At 27.7% G+C, this 22,743-nt stretch overlaps 1 protein-coding gene and 1 long non-coding RNA gene across 3 annotated transcripts in view; both read right to left on the bottom strand.

The window, feature by feature from the left end:
- The window catches only part of unc-13-4A (BAI1 associated protein 3), a 68,218-nt gene extending 53,615 nt beyond the window's left edge, over nt 1-14,603 (bottom strand). Inside the window, exon 1 of the mRNA XM_088205072.1 lies at nt 14,326-14,603. Coding sequence (XP_088061198.1) covers nt 14,326-14,488 — 163 coding nt within the window. The 5' untranslated portion in view covers nt 14,489-14,603. The remainder of the gene's footprint in view (nt 1-14,325) is intronic.
- A 785-nt stretch (nt 14,604-15,388) lies between these two features.
- LOC148237501 (uncharacterized) overlaps nt 15,389-22,743 on the bottom strand; it is a 93,487-nt gene continuing 86,132 nt past the window's right edge. For both annotated transcript variants that reach the window (XR_015812609.1, XR_015812610.1), the window contains 2 exons: nt 17,128-17,229; nt 15,389-15,470 (listed from right to left, as the gene is read on the bottom strand). This is a non-coding gene — a long non-coding RNA (uncharacterized LOC148237501). The remainder of the gene's footprint in view (nt 15,471-17,127; nt 17,230-22,743) is intronic.

Raw genomic sequence — 22,743 nt, 5'->3', positions numbered from 1 at the left:
TCAATCAAATATTAAAGCATTATATTGTGCCTAAATAAAATTCGAAGCTAAAAGTGTATTTTTGTATCCCTTTCAGTTATAGAAATAATATAAATATAATATGAAAATAAATAATATTATTTAATCCAATTTTTTTCCATATACATTTTGTCTAGTTACATAGAAAAAAACTATAATGAATAATGCGTATACGACATTTGAGTTATGTTTCGGATATTGCAAATCATTAACTATAATAGATCAGCTTAATGACTTGTAGCTATTAATCAAATCATGTTTTATTCTATATACGCTCATGTAACAACGTACCATTGATTTTTTTATTATGTTTTTCTGGAATCGATACCTTTTCGTGCAATGTGTGCTTTCAAAACACATATGGGAATAACGTTATTGTCATATATTTCTGGTACGTAAAATTTATTTATGTTTTAGAATTTATCATTTCACGTAGAAAGTTTTCAGTATGATAATAAATAATTCGATTTTCCTAAATTTTATTCATAAATGATTAATGTGGGTTTATCTGAAATATTTGAATGAATCGAACCTTTATTATATGCTGGTAAAATATTACAAATTATAAAAATAAATATTTGTATAGTATAATATAGCATGCATAATTTTTTTATTCGAAAGCGAGTTTCGGAATATTATTATGTTTCAATTTTCGCCCGCATCGAAAACATCATGAATAATTATAATTTATTCATAGCTCTCGAAACCTTTGTCAATATGCTTATCCCTTTATTTTAAGAAGAAAAAAATATATATGACAATAAACACATCTAAAATTTTATGAAATATTAAATCGCAAATTTCAAACATTCTCATAAACTTTCTAGACGTACAAATAGCATTTTACAATTTAAACAAGGGTGAAATTAAATTTTCTCATAAATGTATTTGCTATGGTGTCACTAAACGATGCAAAATTAACTTTGGTATTTGCGATAAGAGATTTTAATAATAAAGTTAAATTAACATATAAGCTAGGTTGAAAAAAATATTAATTAAAATTCGATTGTATTTTAAAAGAAAAATGCAGTAAGCTGAGCTTAAAATATTTATAAAATAATTAATTAAAAAGTTTAGCATGAAATATTATAACAAAACAAGTTTAAAGCAGTTAAATTAAGCTTTTATATTGCTAAAGATTTGCAACTGTCAGTTGCATAATCTTAAAGTTCATTGCTCGAAACATAAACAACAATATTAAAAAAACTTCACGCATTACTGATTAAAATTTAACCCTCTTTTCATGTATTATTTTAGTCGCTTTTGAGTAAATTTATTTATATTTTTTTTAAGTATACGACATTAAAGCCTGTGATTATTTTTTCGCTATTGTGTTTTTAGTTTTTTTTTTACTTCATTTATATCAGTATGTGGTTATCCAAATTCATTACTAATAATATATATATATATTTGGTATTTAAATTATTAAAACAAAATTATAATAGACACATATAAGTTGTGTCACTTAAACTGTATATGCAAAAAAATAATACCATATTTTAGATTAACTCGGTATTACATATAAAGCAAGTTATCAAAACGAAATTAATTTTACTAATATAAAAAATATTTAAAGAGTTACGGGTCATGTAAAAATCTTAGTTTTTCAATGGTTTATTTAACAATATGAATTAAATTAAAAATGTTTTTAAGTATTTAAAGTACATAGGCAAAGCATGCCTAAATGTATACTATATGAAATAAATAAGCGATGTTACATATTTATAAACAGTTGTTATATAATTTAATAATAACATTCTCATTACCTAATATAAATATTTTTAAATAATTTAATAGGTTTCAAATAAAAGCTTAGACATTTTAATACTAAAATTATGAAAAAACATTGCCAATAATAACCAAGAGAAAGCGGATATATTGGTTAGCATATTTTTTACGTCATATGTGACACATAAATATTACAAATGCAACTTTAAAGCAATTAATCTGTGCTTTTTTATCATCGTTTTAAACCCAAGGAATTGATATAGTCAATAGCAGTTTAATTAAACAACTTCCGACTAATTGCTTTCATTACTTAACTAAGACATTTAAGTATTTTCACACAATTTGTAAAACAGCAAAAGACCGTCAGATTAAAAAAAATACTAGAAAAGGTGCAAATATGTTTAGCAATTAGTTTATTACCGTTACTTATCGCACTCAAAGGAATCTGGTGGTAAAATATAATCAACGAACAATTTGGTTTTCACAAAAAGCACTTAACTACTCACCGACCTAACAGACTTGCAAATACATTTTCACAATTTCAATATAAGGTTGATCTTTTAAGGCTTGGCGTAAAAAGCTTTTGGTGCGGTGTGAAGTTACGGTTTAATGAATAAACTATTTAAATATAAAAGCCCTGATTATCTATACATAATTTGCCCTTATCTATGAGATGAAAGCTATGCTGTTTCGCTAAATAATGAACAATCGTGAAAGTACAATTAAATTTAAACAATAATTTATTTTAAGCTTAAGTTTACTTACGAATAAAATTACGAATATATTTAAATATTTGTATACTTCACCTATTTTTTATTCAATATTTGAATTGTTGAAAACTACGAATATTTGAGAACCCTAGTCGGGACTATACTCGAATTTTAAGTAGCGGGTAGGAAGATCTAATCGCCATGCCTGTATATTTTTTAGCCCAATTATGTTTCAATCAGACAAAATTAATACCTACAACTGAATATTAACCACCAGACTGGAAGTCTGGGAATTGGTGACATCTAAATTAATAATTATAAATTATTATGTTTAATATAATATATAATTAATAGATGTCACTGCAGCTAGGGCCAGTTTTTTTATAAATAATAGCGCATGTATAAATAAAAATTCGAGTGCCGCTGCCGGGGCTCGAACCCGAAACTCAGAGTTACTAATCTGAAACGTTACTGACGACGCTATTCCGTCCTTGTATACAGTATATATAATATATATTTGCTATTGACATAAGGGTTGCTAAACGTTTATTTACATTTATATTTGAACCCTCGACGTAATTTAACATACTTTAAGTGTAAAAACTTTTTCTTTTTATGTTGTGAAGGTTTCTAGTATGTAAAACTTCAGCAAACTTAACATTAATATTTTTTATTTATTTATAACTATGTATTTATAGTTGTAGCATTTACAAATTTGAGAGAATAAACATATATGCTTGTAGTCCTTACATTAGCGAGAAACCGGCAACGATGAAAACATGAGCGACGTGCGATCAGCTTTAATGAGTTTGGACACAGATAAATTGCTGTAAAAACCATCGCTTATCACAGATTACAATTTTGTTTGTGTATATGTATAATTTAAAATACAAATTATTCACTGTCAAAAAAATAAAAAGCAATAACCTAAACATTATTCTTAAATCTAAGCCCCGTCGTTTCAGAATTCATAACACGCTCGCATAAAATAAAATAATATTGTATATCGTCGCCAAAGCTGCAAAATAATCGCTGCACGCTCGTCACGATTTGCGTTACGCGTCACGAAACTATTTTAAAAACGTCGTACATCATTTTATCGCGTGGAGCTTTTATTATTTTTCTCGATAAGAGCTTCGGAACGGCAAAATGGCGCCCATCGTACCGTGTAAAGTGTAAACTGTGTCGATATGGAAGTGAGAGCAGCGAAGAAAAAAAATCTAGAGCTCGTCTCAGACTCCATTATGTCATCGTTGTGACCAATCATGTATTTACGACGTTGAAACGGGATTAGTGGGCCATTTTACACAGGCCACTTATTTGTATTCGCCATTTTGTCCGATGCCCACTTTTCACGCGATTGGATTCAGGCGTAAATCAGTATTATGTAGGAAAAATATGATATAAAAGGAGTGATTACGTATATGCCCATCGATTGGCGACAAAATGTATATTGTTGAAGATAAAAATAGAATCTGAATGAATCACACCGTTAAGCACATACAGATTAAAAAAAAATATTAGTACTGTGAAAAAAATATTGAATTAATAAATGATGTATTTTCCATCTATTCTGCAAACTTATTTATAGCAACTCTGCTTATCTGCTATTGGTGCTTCGATGTAAATCTCAAACATTTTTTTAAACATTTATCTATTTATAAAGTAAACTCGTATATAATTAAAAGTTTTTAGAGGAGCAAGGCTTGAAGAAAATAGCGGATGGGTGATTTTTATTTTGACAAATGCAACCTAAAAACATCTGAAACATAATCCAAGTATTTCTTATGCTGATTTTAATAAATATATATAGTAAACAAAGCCATACTTTATATAGAGACATTACAATAAAGCCTTTGGCCGGTTTCACACGTGCCGGATGGATTTGCCCGGCACCGGGCTGGCGGCGTGTAGTGGGGGTGGTGTTGTATGGGCAGCGTCGGGCCGGCGCCGGATGGATTCGTCCGGCACGTCTGAAATGGTAAGTACTAGCCCATACAACACCATCCCCACTACACGGCGCCGGCTCGGTGCCGGGTGAATCCATCCGGCACGTGTGAAACCGGCCTTTGACTGTTCGCTTGGTTCATATGTAAAATAAGACCATTTAAAATATATAATGATTCATAAGATTTTTTATCAAAACTATGCATCAACTTATTTAATGCCATATTATTATTAAAATAAATATAATCTACACAAAAAAATAGTTTTACCAATCAAAAAAATAAGCAAATATTTTCAAGCAGCAAATATTATGGTTAATAATTTTTAGCTTATTTTAACCATATCTCAGTTTGGAATACCCTGAATTAAGCATATGAAATTTATTCACAAATTAATAGTCAGTAATTCACGAAATGCCAGTTTGAATTGTATCTAATTTATAAACTAATGAAATTTGCCACCAGATAATGTTTAATTCAAAACATGATCTAGAAGTGAATCCGACACATTTAACTTTGATTGTTAAATAATCTAGCTGCATATTCAGAGATTCATTTCATTACCTAAATAATTATTCGCGCTAATCTAATACGAAGTCAGCCTTATTTTATTACGCTATAAAATTATATTGTCGTATATGTACAAACATATATAAAGACATATTTATACTAAAATTGAGATTCTTACACCATCAACCAAACGGTGCACAAACAGGAAGCTCATTAGAAGCTTTCTCACGACGGAAGAATTTTTATTTGGAAATTTAAGCTTTCGTGCACGTTTTTGGCAAATTTTAATATTCAAATGGGATTCACAGCGCTAAATTTCACAGAGAATTCAAGTTACACATGTTTTTCGTGCTTTTGCACATTTTTTTTATTAAATTTAATAAATATACGTAGCCTTCTAATATATTGTTTTAAATTCCAGTTTGCGATTTTACGCCGTCGTTAAATATATCCGATAATACCAATATGAGCTTTTATCGCTTTTCGATATTATTTATCGCTTATGCTGAAGATTTCAAAGTTTTTAATATTTTTATTGATACATTTGAAATAATCCTTTGAGAAACTTATTTTAGCATATTTATAGTATTAAAATACAATATATTAAACACACACTAACAGTTATTGACAATAATATATAATGTGGAAAGCATAATTGAATGACCATTTAACAAATTTTACTTATATTATTAGAAGTTCACCGAAAAAAAATTTTTTTTTAATGAAATATTATTAAAAAGTAAACCTAATCGGATACTACAAAATAAAAAAAGATATAATTGTTTACTGATTTAACAAAATAATAAATATGTTAACAAAGCCACTTATTATTCTTGTAAAAACCTACAGTAGTCAATTAAGAAAGCTGGACAAATATAGATTGAGTACCAATCGCATTAGGATCTAATAAAGACCGTCCGACAATTGCAAAGAATAATTTAAACCCTATATAATATAATTTATTTTAAAAAAATACGCGTTTATAGCATCATTGTCGCATTTTTCGCAAAATACGAGATTTCCGTATTTTTACAGATAAACTTTGTTGGTATAAAATAACAAATATATCCAAATCACAAAAATAAACTTCATTGCGTATATTGCGTGACAATCAGGGTTCAAGTTAACGACTTTTTAATTGAGCCATATAAATAATTAAATAAAAATATATATTATATCATATTAACGGTTAAAATATATTTTATGTTATATTAACGGTTTATTTAAATTATCGTGGGATTACCATCACATAATTTTAAACATGGGGTTAAAAACTAAATTTCATATTTAGTTTATACGCCCCTGTCTGAAACTTTATCGAACGTTTTCCGATTCATTCAATTAAAACTTAAGACATAAAAAACAACCGTTTTAGTTGGTAGGTTAATTAAGAAATTTAAGCCATTAATAAATATTAATTAATATATTAAAAACAGTTTACTATTAATTCGTGATTTCTAAGTTTATATTGTGTTTTTTATCAGCTTGAATTTATTGTTTAACTAAGAGACTCCTAATTGCTTATAAATGGATCTGATAGAATACATATATAAGCGAACGGCCTTTGTTGTGTGTTGTTTTACGAATTACTTCCACTTCTAATGATTACGTAAATATTTGATGAGTGCAATCCCCCGGAGATCAAGAGTTGCCAAAAAGTTTGCACAATTGTCGTGTGTGTTTCTAAGAAAAGTTCCTACATGTATCGCAATACATTATTAAATATTGTTTATTTATTTAATATGATTTCTTGCGATTAAATTGTAATTATTTTGCGCTAAAATATGCTATGAAATGCGCTGATTCTGTACCTAATAATAGGGAAAATATTTGGACACTGATCCTTGCCTTTGTTAAAGTAAGGTCCACGATTTTTACACATGTGCTTTGCAACTGCTATTGAGTCAATATTGTTTTTCACGTCAAAGAACAAAAACTGTTTCTTAGAAAATCCAAGAAACACGAAGCAAAATAATATATGGGCTAGTTTTAGATTATGCTTTAAATTTGGTTGTAATTATTTTGTGTGGTCCGTTTCGTCTGTACAAAAGATACAATTTTTGCTGAAATCAACAACTTATTTTATTTTGAAGAATTTACGTTACAAACATTATTATTAGCAAATTTCATTTTAAAATAAAGAGAAAAAAAAATACTAAGAAAAATATAATAAAAATCTGCATTTTGGAACATCCAAAAATAATTTCAATAAGGACTTTTAAAATAATTTTATTTTATTGACATTTAGATTGCAACGTAATTTTTGTTAGAGTCCTGCCAAAAAATGATCACGAAACGTATCTTAGTTTAGTTACGAAGGAAGTTTGAATAATATGTATATAATTATTGTTATGAATCATATAAATTTAAACTGCGTGAATGACATAAAAGCTATACTTTTTGAAGTGCATAGTATTTATATAAAGCGACATATTTTCTATTTATGTTGCAATAGAAAAATAATCCGCTTAATTTAAAAGAAACAGAACATAAAAGAGATCATGTATAAAAATAAGAAAAATACTATCCAAAAATAGCGTATATATTTGGTTCAAATAACTTTTTGCTCCCCTCTTATATTTATAATGAAATTTAAATTTTTATATTCACTATGTCTTAAGTCAAAGTTACCTTATCTTTGATCACAATTCTACGAACAGCTAAATTAAGAAAATAATGAAAAGACTTGTAGTTGACATTTATGCGGATCACGAAATGATGAAAGAGAAAACCATGTTCAATTTCTATGAAATGTTTTAAATAATTGACATTCCTTCGTTTGCATAAATTTATTTATTCATCTAACGTAAAATAGATTTTTATATATTTCTACCTGGACTTTTCTTCACTCAAAAAATAGATCAATGAGACAAACGATCGGCGAAGCGAGCAACTCGCACGCTGAACGTGAGTAAAATATATTCTCGTGCTCGCAGACGAGAAACAAAGCTCGAGGCAGACGGGGCAGCTGCGCCAAAACCCAATTGCCGATGAAAAATCGCTTTATAAAGCCTTTCTCGAGTAATCAACTGATGAAAAATCCCTAGCCCGTATTTCGCATTAGCGACGGACCGTTGCGGAGTATGGTCACGCTCGAGCACTGTCACACGAAAAGGGCATGTTCTCTCCTACTGAAAAGGAAAAATTCTAGAAAGCGCCTATGGTCACGTACTACGTACTATAGAAGCTTACGTGCCTTGCAACTGGCAACATCAAAAGCTACATCCATAAATAAATACGCTGGATATGGCAACGCAGATTAGGTTTTGTGGTATGAGAAGAAAGAGCGAGTGGTCCATATATATTGAAAAAGTTTTTCCGTCGGTCGTTTCGCAACGAAATTCTCACAAAAGAACACCTCTGAGGTGTATTTTTTTCGTTTACGAGCTGCGTAGGACTCACTCGAGACTGGTAATGAAGTTTAAATGAAGTTTATATGGAAATTTATTAATACGGACGCGTGCTGTTGTCGCGTCATTATGTGCTTGGAAATGTATATTTAAAGAAAATGAAATATTTTTCTTATTATTTTATTGTAACATATCTAAGCTAAATAAGCAAAACAACAACCACATACTTTAAATGAACTTTCACAACAGTCAATTAAGCATCAGAAGTATTTCTAAATAGCCATAAGTAAAGATTATAAAAAATAATACTGTTGCAATATATTTATGAAGCCACAAAGTTAAAGACAACTTGATTTAATTTTAATTTTTAATAATAATTTCAACATAACTCTTTGCTTTTAAAATGTATTACTCAAAGAATATGTTTATTAGGTTGATAATATTTTTTTATTAGTATTTATGATAGAAAATAATAAATAATATATACAAAATAAATTTAGTTCTAAATTCTGGATCTAAGTTGAAATCATAAATTTGATTAAAAGAAAAAGTAATATTTTAACTATATTTTTATTTATTTATTCCGTTTATTATTGTGAAAATAAGAAGATTTTTAGAAATAAAAACCGCTATCAGGGCTCGAACCCGCAACCTTAAAGTTACTAGTCTGAGACGTTACGGATTACGCTACTCTGTTCTTATAATGGCCGATTCTAATAATTACGATATACTATTTAATTATAAATATATGGAATTAATTATAATATAATATTTAACTAAAGATGCATTAGACTAAGATTATATAAAAGTCAAAAGCAAAAAAAAATAATTATAAATTACTTATAATCATAATAAAGTTTAGTTTATATATAACATAAATGCATTATAAATTAATTCCATGCACTTTAAAAATATAACGTAATATTATAAAATACATGTTAAATTATTTTCAGCTCTTATAAAATACAAGATTTATTTCAATTAATTATGTATTTTTTATCGTTAATATTATATGAAACTTTCAGTTGATTTACGCTAATTTTTAAGTATTCTCTATTGCTTTTTCAACTAGTTGGATAGTTGTAAAACAATTATTACGTGGAATTAATTAATTTCTAGGTAGTTTGCTATTAAATTTTATTAAAACTTTAAATTGTTTTTAGCTTTAAGATAGTTAGCAGTGTTTTATAACAAAAACAATAATAAAATGAAGTGATTTTTAATAAGAATTGTAAGTATTATTTATGCAAAATTAAAGTTTGAAATATAAAAAATATTTGTGCCATTTCAATTGATTTAATTAATAATACCGTAATAACTATTTAAATCAATTACTATTTTATTAATACATTCAGTAGAACTAAGCACTAAAGCAACATTTATGATACCGACCATAAAGTCGCTGAACAGTATTGATATAATTTGAGAGTTTTACTGTCTAGTGCGGTTATTAAACCCATTGTTATTACACAGTTGGCATTAAATAGTTATCTACGCGTTGTTCGATATTGCACATCTCAATTCCGCTTCATAAAATAAAGTACAAGCTAGATTTAAATATTACCCAAAAACCGAGGGTTCTGTGTACCTCTCAGATTATCGTAAATTATAATCACATTAAATCCGCAAACGACCCTAATAAAGTGGCTGTTATTGCTTCCATCGGAAAAATGTTTATAAGTTCGAAATATCGAACGAAATTAAATTGAGCGATGTTATTAAATTCCAGGCGTTCGATAAGACGAATGAGATGAAGAAGAAAACATGAGAAAAATATAAGAGAAAGTTTTAATAAGGCCTCGCTGATATTGCAGTTGAACGTTTTCGAAAAGTAACGAACTGAATAATCGCTAACGTTTGGGCAAGTGGCGGGGGAGGGGTGTATTTTTTTATTTTTATGATGAAGAAAAAAATGAAGAGGAAAACATGTAAATGCGAAAGAAAAATGTTTTATCATTCAGATCGCGCGGGGTCAACGGGAAAAGTAAAATCCCTGGAGGACCCAATTTGGCCCGTAACTGATTTTTCGAACTTGAGCGCGAAAGTTTGTAAGCATTTTGCGTGAAAATGTAACGTATAAATATATTCATGATTTTTGAAAATAAGTATGTTTGATGCAAAATATTTGTTATATTTGTTGAATTTATAAAAAAACAAATTAAATACGAACATTAGGCCAGCAGGAAAATATATTACTCTTATTAAATAACTTTGAATTGAATTATATTGTTTGAAGTAAAATCTGAAGTCACTTATTTAGAGAGCAAGTTTCAAGCTGAGAACACAGGCTATTTTGTAAAAAACTGGTAATTTGAAAATAAAAATAAAACTAGGTATCTAAAAACAATTAATTTTTAATTATGATACATACATTTATTTAAAATAAAACATAACTTTTATTTGAAGCTACAGAAAAATATTAATCATAATTTTAGGTATTTTCTGTAGTGGCTGACTTATGCCACAAGAACGGGAAAAAACCGAAGGGTTAATAGTCCTGACCACGAGCCGACGAAATAAATGAAGACACATCAATAGAAATATTTAAGATAATGAACTGAATCTATGAAACAAATTCCTCTCGAAACTCTTATACTGATTTTGTAGATTGACAAAGAGTAAAGTTCCGTCTACCTTTTATATATTATAGTTGCCGCACATTGCTAAAAAATACTGTTAATTATATTTTTTAAGAAACTTATTTGAGAAAATGCGTATACCTGTCGTAAACAGACATTTCCTTCAAAATACTTTAGGCATTTTTGGGTCACGAATATTTTGTTCACAAAAAAATCACTTAAGCGTTTTTGTTTTATGAACTACGTCGACAAGCCTTTTAAAATTTTTCTTTGTATTTTATATGATATAATTTAGCTGCACATATTATTTTGCGATTTAATCATAATAAACGAATTTAGTAACTAGATATACATATGAAAATATTTGTTAATCATTATATTTGTCATATCTACAAGGAAATAATATTTTTGACACTTTTCGGAATTATCGGCAAACATTATGATAAATTCCATGAATTCCCGGGATTCAAGATGTATTTAATATACATATATACATGCTTTAAAAAATGTGTTATGTTTCATCAGTTTAAAATAAATTTCTTGTAATCTTTAATTTATATGTATAAATATATTACATGTAATTGCCATCAAAAAAATAGATTGAATTTGTACATTCTATAAATATTTTTGTAATAATATATTTATAAATTTATATTATTTTATTTATATAATTTTAATAAATATTAATTGTCCATTAAAAAGCTTTCATAAAAATAAATGCTTCAAGCGACATTTCTGAATCCTGGTTTTAATTTTCATAATAAATTTTGCTTTCATAAAACGAAGACAAAATCAAGTGATCCAAATTCTTGGTTCGTAATCCATTTGTTTCCAATATCAAATGTTTTTTGTCATTTTTCGGCATACGTAGCATGCATATTACATAATGTTAACTATCTATAAAAGACGATATAAAAGATTAAAACATCTGAGTGTTTCACTGGTCCTTCGAAGCTCCGTTAAAACGGCCTTATCGTGAAGCTCAAGAACGCTTATCAAATAAGAAGTTAAAGATAAGCTTTTTAAGCCGGATATACCGCTCGTTTCAAAGGTTTTTGATTAATAAGAATCTATGTATTAAACAAATTTATATGTTTCGAGATCATCTTTGGTAAATAGAAATCACTATGTAATCACTAAGAAATCAAGACATCTAGGAATAGAAAATTCTAATGAAAGATTCAAGAATACTTTTTTTACCATATTTATAGCACAGTTAGATATTAAATCAAAGCTAGTATTTATTTAGTTTATATAGTTAGAAACTAAGACAAAGGAAATTACACAACATTGCGATTATATGAAATATTAAATACAAATTTGTGCAAAAATTATCTGTAAAATAAATTTGTTACAACTGTCTGGAAATCGGTCTTCATTATATTAATAATTATAAATGATTATATGCTATAATTAATAGATGTCGCTGCAGCTGAGGCCGGCTTTTTAAAATATGGCATTTCTTAGAAATAAAAATTCGAGTGCCGCTGCCGAGGCTCAACCCCGCAACCTCAGAGTTACTATTCTGAGACGTTACGAACTACGCTATTCCATCCTTATATATTGTAGATAAACTATAATATGTAAAATTGATTACTTTTTATATGTTAATATTACGTATAAAACAAAAAATAATATATACACATCAGTGACATGCGGTGACTTTTGAAACAAGGCATGCAGTAAGGGGGGGGGGGAAACAAAAACAATATTTTTAAATTTATTTTCTTTATTTGTTAAACATATTATGTATTTTTTTTTTTAATTAATTTTATTCGATGCTCCTTCTTACAAAAGTCATCAATAACCGCATCATATAATAGTATATAATGTCTTTCATTAATTTGTCTAAAAGTATTTTTTCGATTGATATTAATGCAAGAGCTAACAATCTATTCTCACTTTAACTATTTCTAGTGAATGTATTTATACTTTTTGTTGAAGAAAATGATCTTTTTACAAAAGCACTTTTTGTATTACTTAAATTTAGAACACGATAATCGAAATATAAAGTGCACGCGAGACTTAAGACTTGCCCGGCTATTGCTGTGGGAGGCCGGCAGCTCCCACTACGAGACATGAAGGCCGAAAGGCCGGATAAATAGACAGATTCAAAACGTCAACCGCATGAACGGTTAATGACAGGCTACTGTAAGCACGAGCACGAGTAACGGCTGAAGTTCTAGTGCGCGTGCGCGACCAATTCAATTCCCGAAAAGTAATTCATGGCACACGCGTATCGACTGCTTAAGACAGCTGGCCAGCCAGCCCACCCGCGCTGCAGTCGGCTTTAGCCGCTCCCCCGGAATGGTTGTTTGTAGCCAAAAATATTAGATTTTTAAAATCGTTTTAGAATCCCAAGGCATGCGCCGCATATACCGCATGTAAGGACCGCACGCCACTGATACATATGTATAAATGCAAAATAATAAACAGTAGGTAAATAAATTTGATAAACTTAAAAACGATTTTGTCTATCGCTGAGTATTGCTTTTTGATGCAATAAACGCTTTTAAAATAAGTATTTATTGTTGACCTACTTTGTGCTAAAATTTAAAATAAAGGATCTGAGTTTTTGGGACAGTTGGTTATTTCACAGAAAGATAATAATTCAAATTTAATTAATACATATATTGTTTGACAAAATTCAGCATACAATTTAAGCACATGCAGGTAGAAACCCCGACAAAAATGACAGGTGGTTTAATTATTTAAAAGTTACTTTCAGGAATTTCTTCAAAATAAAAAAAAAAACGCGAAATTTAGAAATTTGCTCATTTCTCGAGAAATGAGAATTTATGATTTAGTTATTTTAATAGAGCCTTTTTGTTCAAAAATGTTTGCAAAACTGTAATTTTATCTTAGTTTTGCTTTCTAAATGTATTCATTAAAGCATTAAGCTTTGATTAATTAAAACTAAATTTTAATCAGTTAGGTTAATTACTTTTGCGTGCATGGTTTCGTGCTTTAACAATTCTTGAAATTCATTACAAAAATATAAATAAAGTATTTATCTTAAACCTTCTTTAAAATATAATTTTAAATTAGCATAATAACAATATTTATATATAGCATCATAGATGAAAGTTATTTCAGTTACGTTTTCAATCCACAATATCAAAGATAATTAAAAAGTATACATAATATAACAAACTCCATCATCATTATTACAAAGTCGTTATTTTTACAAAAGTTTCAAAAGCGAAGTTTGTTTACGCGTTTCGATCTTTAAAGCAACTTTGCGTCGAAACTTGAAAGATTTCTTTGCGACGGTTCTTAAACTAACAACAAGAACGTAGTGTTTAATTCTCGCGCTTATCTTAAAGAAATAAGAACAGAAATGTACGGATTCAGTCGGTTTCGGATCAGCGATCCGGATTACCGGAAACACAAAAGAGATGGGCATAAAATCTGCTCTATATCCGTGTTGAAAGCATTCAATTACATTAGCGAGGAGAACGTGTAAGGGAAGGAAGCGACTTACCATGGTGGACGGGGGCGGAGGCACCGGGGGCTCCCGGGGCGGGTGACGGCGGCGGGGGCACCTCCCCGGAGCCCTGCCTAGACAGCGAGAACCGCTTGGGACTCAGCGAAAGACCTGCCACGCTGTCGGCCACATATTGGCCAATGGAGCTGAAGAAACTCATCTTGACTATTGCACTTTTTGAACTTTGTTAAACACTTTTTTTTATCACTCGATCTTATAATTTAGATTAAATTTAACATTTTTTTATTATCTTTAAAGTTAGTATTAATTAACTGTTAAATCTTGGTTAAGTCAGTTATATGTTTTTGATTATTTTATTGATCTGAAATGTGTAAAAATGGCACTTGAATATATAATTAATGTATAGTTAAAATATATGGTTTAAAAATAAAACTATAAGTCTATCTAACTATCTTGCAATTGTATTTTTATTTCAAAATATATTTCGCGATGACCGAATTTTATTTTATTATTAATTTTGCTTTAAATTTGGCTATTGAATTAAAAAATAGAAAATAAATTACTTCAAGCTTTTTTTGTATAAGAGAAAACGAATATTAAAGTAGTATAAACTGATTGTTGTGTGGCTATTAATAAAAAAATGTATAGTGCATGGGAGGTTAAAAAAAATATTACTAGAGGCGAGAGAGGGATGAACATTGCAGATGAAGAAGATCGTGAAAGCTCTTCTTTAGTTGATAACAAAAAACCATGTAACACAAAATTTAATAACAGTTTTAAACTACTTAAAACTAACAAAATAAAAATAAATTAAAATGGTTACCGCACGAATTTAATGAAAATAAAAAATATCATTTAGTGATCTACACAATGATTATATTACCTACGATATAATATAAATACTACTGTTTTTTTTTTTAATAATAGCGAAACCATTACAATGGTGAGTTCATGTCATAAAATTGCCAAAACCATGAACGTCCGATTCTCGTATGGGCAATCAAAAGATCCTATTCTCATTCACGATAATGCACGATTAACCTTCTAAAAAAATAAGTTAAGCCATGAAATATTATTTTATTCACTAAACTCACCAGATATTTTTCCAACATATTGCTTAAGCATATCTTAAATGCATTTCGACAATTTTAGCAACTCTGGACTTCAGAAATTTCACACTACTGAAATAAATAATAAACTGTTAATTAAATGGAAGAATGTTTCGCTTTTAGCTGTACATTAATTAGTAATAAAATTATATTTAAATTTTATGGTAATAAATCACAATCATTTCTCGAATATTTTGTATATAATAGCAGTTAAAAATAGTTTACTGAACATTTTGGCCGCGAGCCAACTTACAAAATTGTATTTTTTTTAAGTGTAACCAAAATTTGTATTTATTATACAAAAAATTAACATTATCAGATATTTAGCAAAACGTATATTAATCGTATAACATAAAACAACAAGATATTTTTTTAAAATGCTAATAACATTAACCTACATAAATATATATATCTTTGAGTTTTCAATGAGTTTAATTTTTCATTAAACTAAAAATTGAAAACCAGAGTTAAATTTTAAAGAACATTAATTTTTTTTAGAATGTACAATTTTCATATTGTGGAAGATATAAGAGGTGGAAAAATTTATCAATATGCATATAAATCTTTACACATCACATACATTTGCTAATAAAATCATTATACAATTTAGTGAAAGATTGATATATACAATAATTTATCATTAAAGCAAAAAAAAACTAATTACCTAATTTTTAAGAAGTATCCCATTTTTTCGTAAGTACAATTCATATATTGTGCGATACATAATGAGGTAAATAAAATTTTAAACAAAAGAAAAAATAATCGTTTCAAAATATGTAATAAAAGCTTTTAATGTAAATGAAACAAATAAAAAAAATATTTAAATCCACATAATATATATAAATAATAAAAACATTATTTTTAATTAATTAAATCTTCACAATTAAGAAGAATCTTGAAGTATATTCAATTTCTTATCAATAGACAAATCTTATATAAAACTAAATTTATCGAAGCGAATGAAATTAAAAAAAATGTTTTCCCAAAAATACATATCAAAATTTAATGGCACATAATTTTTAGTTGTTTGGTGTAAATTTTGTCGTTAAAATTCTTAACACTGCTTTTAAATGTTTATCACTAATACACGTTTTAATGAGTTTTTGTTATAATTTAATATTGAAAATATTTGTTCGCAAATGTACGTCGATCCAAAAATAACGTACATTTTTTAGCATAATTTTTCAAATTAGCAAAGTTTTCCAAGTGCAATGATTTATAAAATGATCATATTTCTACACTATGATGAAAATCTTTTAAATTTATATCACACTGCAGGGCTATAATTTCAAGTTAAAATTCATTCGATATGCTTTTAACGTCTATGGAAAATGGGTGATGAACAATCGAACAACTGATTTTCTATTTTGTGGAAATTATATGTATTTTTAACTGTCGAAAACTAATCTAATTTTTTTTTTTTGATATTAGTCTTTTAAATAAATTGAAAAATAAATAAGCTACTATTTTTAATTATGATTTATTTCCTATTTCTTCATAGTTATGTTTTTATTTTATTTATATTGTTATTATGTTCCTGTTTGTTTTAAATACTTTGCTCTTTATATTTTATTTATTTTTATTAAGAAAGAATTGCTTAAAAATCGACATATTTTTAAAGAAAAAAATTAGTATTTTAAGCATATTTTTTAAAATAATAATTATAATGCAAAATACAAAACGCATTTTACGTTATTCTTAAATATTCTATATTATAATAAATATTCACCGATTTGTTTAATTAACTTTTTACACCACTCTATGTTTTGTATATCTTCAAAACGATCGTTAACCAGACACATGTCGAGACAATTCATAGCCGCAAGAACATCTGAAACAAAACAGTAAAATATTGATTAGTTATTAAGCGTATATTTGAATTAAATTATATTAAAGTCACAAATAAAAAAATAAATTAAATTTTTGTCAAACTGAAAATTTAAGGATCTCCAAAGCATTTTCACTATACGATCGGATATTGAATTTCTCACTCACTCTCTTATCATTTTCCTCCTACATAATAATTATATGGTCAGGATAATAAGCGAAGAACGTGATGAGGAAAATATATCAAGTTATATACATTATATAGCTTATACTCTCCCCTTTATATAAAAAAATTAATTATTTAAGAAGTGGTTATATCGGTTATTTATATGCAAATTCGCAATTGATTTCATGCTTATTTAAGCTACTTTTCGAGTCATATCCTATTATATTATTTACAAAGGTATAATACGAATCGATGCTTATGATTCTTAATTGAATAATTAATATAAACGTACATACATAATACAATATTCAGAAGACAATAGGATTACACTCTGTGATCTTTATATACATATGTATGTAATACATACTATTAAACAAGCTCAACCAAAACATGGTTAATTAATACGTTTTATATTTGCGAATTAGGTTTATTGTATTAGCAATTTTAGTCATTATTGTATTACTAAGACAAATTGACCTACAACAAAATATATATCATTTAAATTATAACAATAATATTAAAACACACAATTAATATAATCTCTATTAGTAATTGTTATATGCTTTAATAATAATGCAAAATTACTTTTAATAGTATTATTGTTAATACATAGTTTCTATTAAATAAATATTAGTATTTCATTTTAAATATATTACATTAAAATATTATTTATTATAAGGAAATCAGTTATAATCCTTAAAGGTATACTAATACCGAATATCAAACTAATTAATTCTGTTTACATACATATACATGTATAAATGTCTATATGCAATATTAGATTAATTTATTTATTAAACAGTTTTTGGGTACACTATACATATAATACTTTTTAACATTTTTTTCACGCAAATTTATGATTACATCAGAATTACTAATATTTTATTTATTTATAGTTATATTAGGATTAATTTTCGATAGTCAATTTTAAATATTATTTAATTGATTTTAACTTGCTAAAACTTCTTTAGCACAAAGCATTAGTAATCCAAAGTTATAAAGAGATTATAGAATATTAAGCGAAGTTACAGTCTTAAGGTTTCGTAATATATTATCAAACTTTCATACTCAAGCTTCAAATTCACATTTTAGTTCATAAATATTTAAAAAATTGTTTATTGATTTTAATAATAAAAAAAATTTAGAAAATACATTTGTTAAAAATATTTCGAGATAAATGTTTTCAGCTTATACAATATACTTTTTTAAATGTTTCCAGATTTTACTTTGTTATTTATTATAGAACGATTACTCATTAATGTTAAGTATTATCGTTTTAATATAAGTCAGATGCATTAAAATACAATTCATTATGGAAGTTTATGAATCTGATATCCATTAAAACGTTGTTTATTAACATTAACAAATATTTATTAATTAATTAAAAATAAAATTGTATTTTTATACATAAAGTGTAATGCCTACACTACACTCTCTTGAAGTTGGCCAAGGTTGGCTAAGGACGGAGGATATAGTGGGTTACTTCGGTCGAGTTCGGTTCTGCCCGCTCTAAAATCTTTTACTGACATCTTTGAATATTTTAGGGCACCATAAGGGATTAATAATATTTTTGATATATCATATATTTTTTTCATATAAAATTAAATAATTAAAAATAATTAGTGGTACTTGATTTTGTAAAAAGAAATGTATTTTCCTAGATCGGTTTATATAAATGTAACACCATAACGAATTCTTATTTATAATCGATGGAGACAAATTCTAGGATAGTCACACATGTGGTGCTCGTTATATTGTATTGGTGAGTGCTCACACAAACTTTTATAATTATCAGTAGTGTAATTTTATTAATATGACAATTTAAAAATTGCGAATATTTGGCACTTTTTTCGATCGCGCGCAAATATGCCGGCTGTACGTGACAGAACCCGCCGTCCGGACATCATTCACGCCGCGAAATTTGCGACAGTGTGGTCGCTTACTCGAAGTCATAGATCTCGGCCGACTTCAGTTGTAACTTCCGTTCGGACAACTTCCAGAGAGTGTAGTGCAGGCATAAAGATTAATATATATCTATTAATTTTTAATTTAAAACCATCTATTTTACTTAAAATAGTTATAAATATAGCAAATGAACTTTTGTGAATATGTTTGAATATCTGCAAGATGAAGTATGTAAGATTTTTAATATTATATACTGCTTAAAATAAAAATAAGCCAAATAACAAATTCATTATTATTTATTCTAGATAAAAGCATCACATGTGAAGCGTTAAGTACACACATAAAAGGCATATAGGTATATATCCACAGCTAATATATAATACAAACGTATATAAATAAGCTTTTCACTGAATCCGCTGCCGTATAGTGCGTTGAGAATTAGTTGATGGAAATTTCAGGTTCGAGATGAAAAAAAGAAAAGAAACGGAATAGATTCGGCGGTACAGACGCGTAGAAATCAAACAAAGGTAGAAAACGCGAAAGCTTTCAATATCGAAGCAAAGTTTGTTGTCTGGGGGGCGGTTAAGGTTCGCCCCGCGAATATAAATAAGGTATCTTCTCGCCTCATCTTCGCATACATAGGCGAGGCCCGACACTTGCCGATATCGATCATGTGAGAAAAACATTAAGGGCAAGTGTCTCCAAAATTAAGACGTAGTCGCAGACACGATCAAAAGTTTTTCACCCCCAAATCGAAGAAGAAAGAATAAGTTTCATTTGTCACAGATCGATTAAACCGATTCGAATGAGATACGAAAAAAATCTTATAATATGTGTAAATTAGCTAAGTTCATTATTGACAACTTTATGAAGAATAAAAAATGTTTGCTCACTAGATTTATAATAATTTCTCATATTCTTTTCATAAGAAAATATTTAATCATTCCATTTACGTACACTATAAGTTGATTTAACTAAAATAATAGTAAAATTTATAATTGAGTTGGTAACATTTTTAATGATTCTCAATACGTATTTAACAAAATAGTGGGTTATATATTATTTAGTCAAAATTTATGATCCTAAAAATTAAAATATATAACATAAAAACACAATTTTCATATAAGAAGTTATTCTTCAAAAATTAATTATTTCTAGAAATTTTGCTATGCATCGAGTTTCTCTTATCATAAAGCTCCACGATTTATTTTGTGGGAATATTTAAAAGAGCGAGTGTTTGACAATAAGCTTCGATCTCTTCTTGAGTTGAAGAACAATATCCGTAAAGAAATCCGAGCGATATAGCCAGATATTTGGCATGTAGTTATGGAGAGTATCATTGAAAGATCTCGCATATGTGAAGATAAAAAGGAAATCGTATTCAATACATTATTTTTATTATATAAATCATATATTTTTATATACAAGTCGAATAAAAAATAAGTGGCAAAATAGTGTATATATAGAAGTATAACAAAGAGTTTACGAAACCGTCAGAAAAAAGTTGGCCGGAAAGTAATTACGGTAGGCTCGGTTTGTTGTTCGGCGAAAGGGCTCTAACATCTCTCGGTTTGCTATCTGATAGTCAAATCCTAGGTCATTAAAGTCACAAACTAGCGGAAAGCCGCTATCTGTACCGCAAAACACCAGGCATGTCGGCCCTCTCGAACATGTCAAACGGAAAATGAGAACGTGCACAAAAGGACTACTGTGAGGTATATTTGTAATAGAAATACATTTACATTAATATACCTGTATATTAGCAATTATTTTTAATATATTTTACACGAGTTTAAAATTAAAAAAAAATATAATAATCGATAACATGGATTAATTTTAGTGCTACACGACGTTTCGCAATTTTTTTTTTGGCATTATCTGATCATTTTCTTAAAGAATTGCACGTTTTATTTCATCATATAATATTTGTTCAATCAAATGCGTATCAATATTTAGGTTCTAATTGTAAAATAATGCTTGAATTAACACATATTTCTCTATTTATAAATAATTTCGTTAGGCTTTATTGCTATAAAAATAAAATAGCTCCTGACACAATATCAAGTGTGTTTATTTTCGTTTAAGACAAAGTTATTCTTTGTTATTTAATTTTTGTGCAGCAATAAGGATTGTTATATACATTTATATATGCTTAAGGAAAGTTTTCCGTAGGTTGCGTCTGTAAGCTCCAGGTTTCTGAGAAACACTCGAGCTAGATCGGGAGATGCGAAGAGAGAAGCAGCGGCTTCTGCGATCTTCGATGGATATGAGGGCCTATTTTTGGTCAAATTTCATACGAACTTAGTAAGTACAAGAGTTTTTAAAGTAATGATGCCTTGAATTTCAAAGTATAAATGTCAGTAAAAGGGTCAGAGAAAGCCTCTGAGGAAGTATAATAAACTATTAGGTATATCATATATGTTTTTTTTGAGCTCTAAATAATTATTATAAATTTAATTATTAAAAAGTATTAAAACGTGAATAAATTTGATAATTCAGAAAAAAATATGGATGTTAATTTAAAAATACAATACAATAATCAATCTTTATGAATGAAATGAAAATGTAGATGAATTCATAATCCAAAAAATATGTCGACAGATTGCAATTATGTTGGATTATTTTAATTAATTTTTATGGCGGTTGTAATAAAACATTAAAAATTGTCATAAATTCAGAATTGGAATTAATGAAAATAATTTAATACATTGGATTAAACTTTAAGATACGTATGTTATGTATAAAATTAATTTACTTTTAATTAAATATAAATCATGAAAATTCTTTTCTACGTGACATAATCATTATAAATTAAAAAAATTAAGACTCAAGGGAATGTTTGATTTGCACATCATAATCAAAATTTACCATTAAAAATGAAGCTTGAGTCTGATTTCTAAAGATTTAATATAATCACTGTTATGTTACAAGTATAAATAAAATATACTTAAGTCCGCCAGCCGTATAAATATGCACCGTAAGATAAAAAAATATAAACTCACTCAAAAGCTTTTTTCCGAGAAACTGTGTTGTGAAGTAACAATGCTCAGATAATCCTTATGAAGATAATAACTAGGATATACAATGTATTTTAATAAGAGAAATTTAATAAACATGATTAAAGTTGACGATACGCATTTTAAGAAAAATATAATTATGCTGTATTTAAAGATTTTTTATTTAGAAGATATATTGACTTTTAGGAATATTGACTTTTATGTTTTAAATAAATTACATTTTTGATCATTTTTGTACTTTTTCGTATACATATACATATGTATTGCTCATTTAAAAAATGCATTTTATATAATTCTGTATAATTCGCATAGGCTCTATATAATTATTATTCTATATAACAGTTGAAGGAATTACGTGCACGTCACAAATGCATTTTCCATTTAACGTATAATTTCTCTACGATAATTATTTTAATGGAAACGCTTATAA

The sequence above is a fragment of the Plectrocnemia conspersa genome, unplaced genomic scaffold (assembly GCF_051122295.1).
Source record: "Plectrocnemia conspersa isolate PC_06_02 unplaced genomic scaffold, ASM5112229v1 ptg000002l, whole genome shotgun sequence".
Taxonomy (NCBI): Eukaryota; Metazoa; Arthropoda; class Insecta; order Trichoptera; family Polycentropodidae; genus Plectrocnemia; species Plectrocnemia conspersa.
This window is presented reverse-complemented; position numbering and strand designations above follow the sequence as displayed.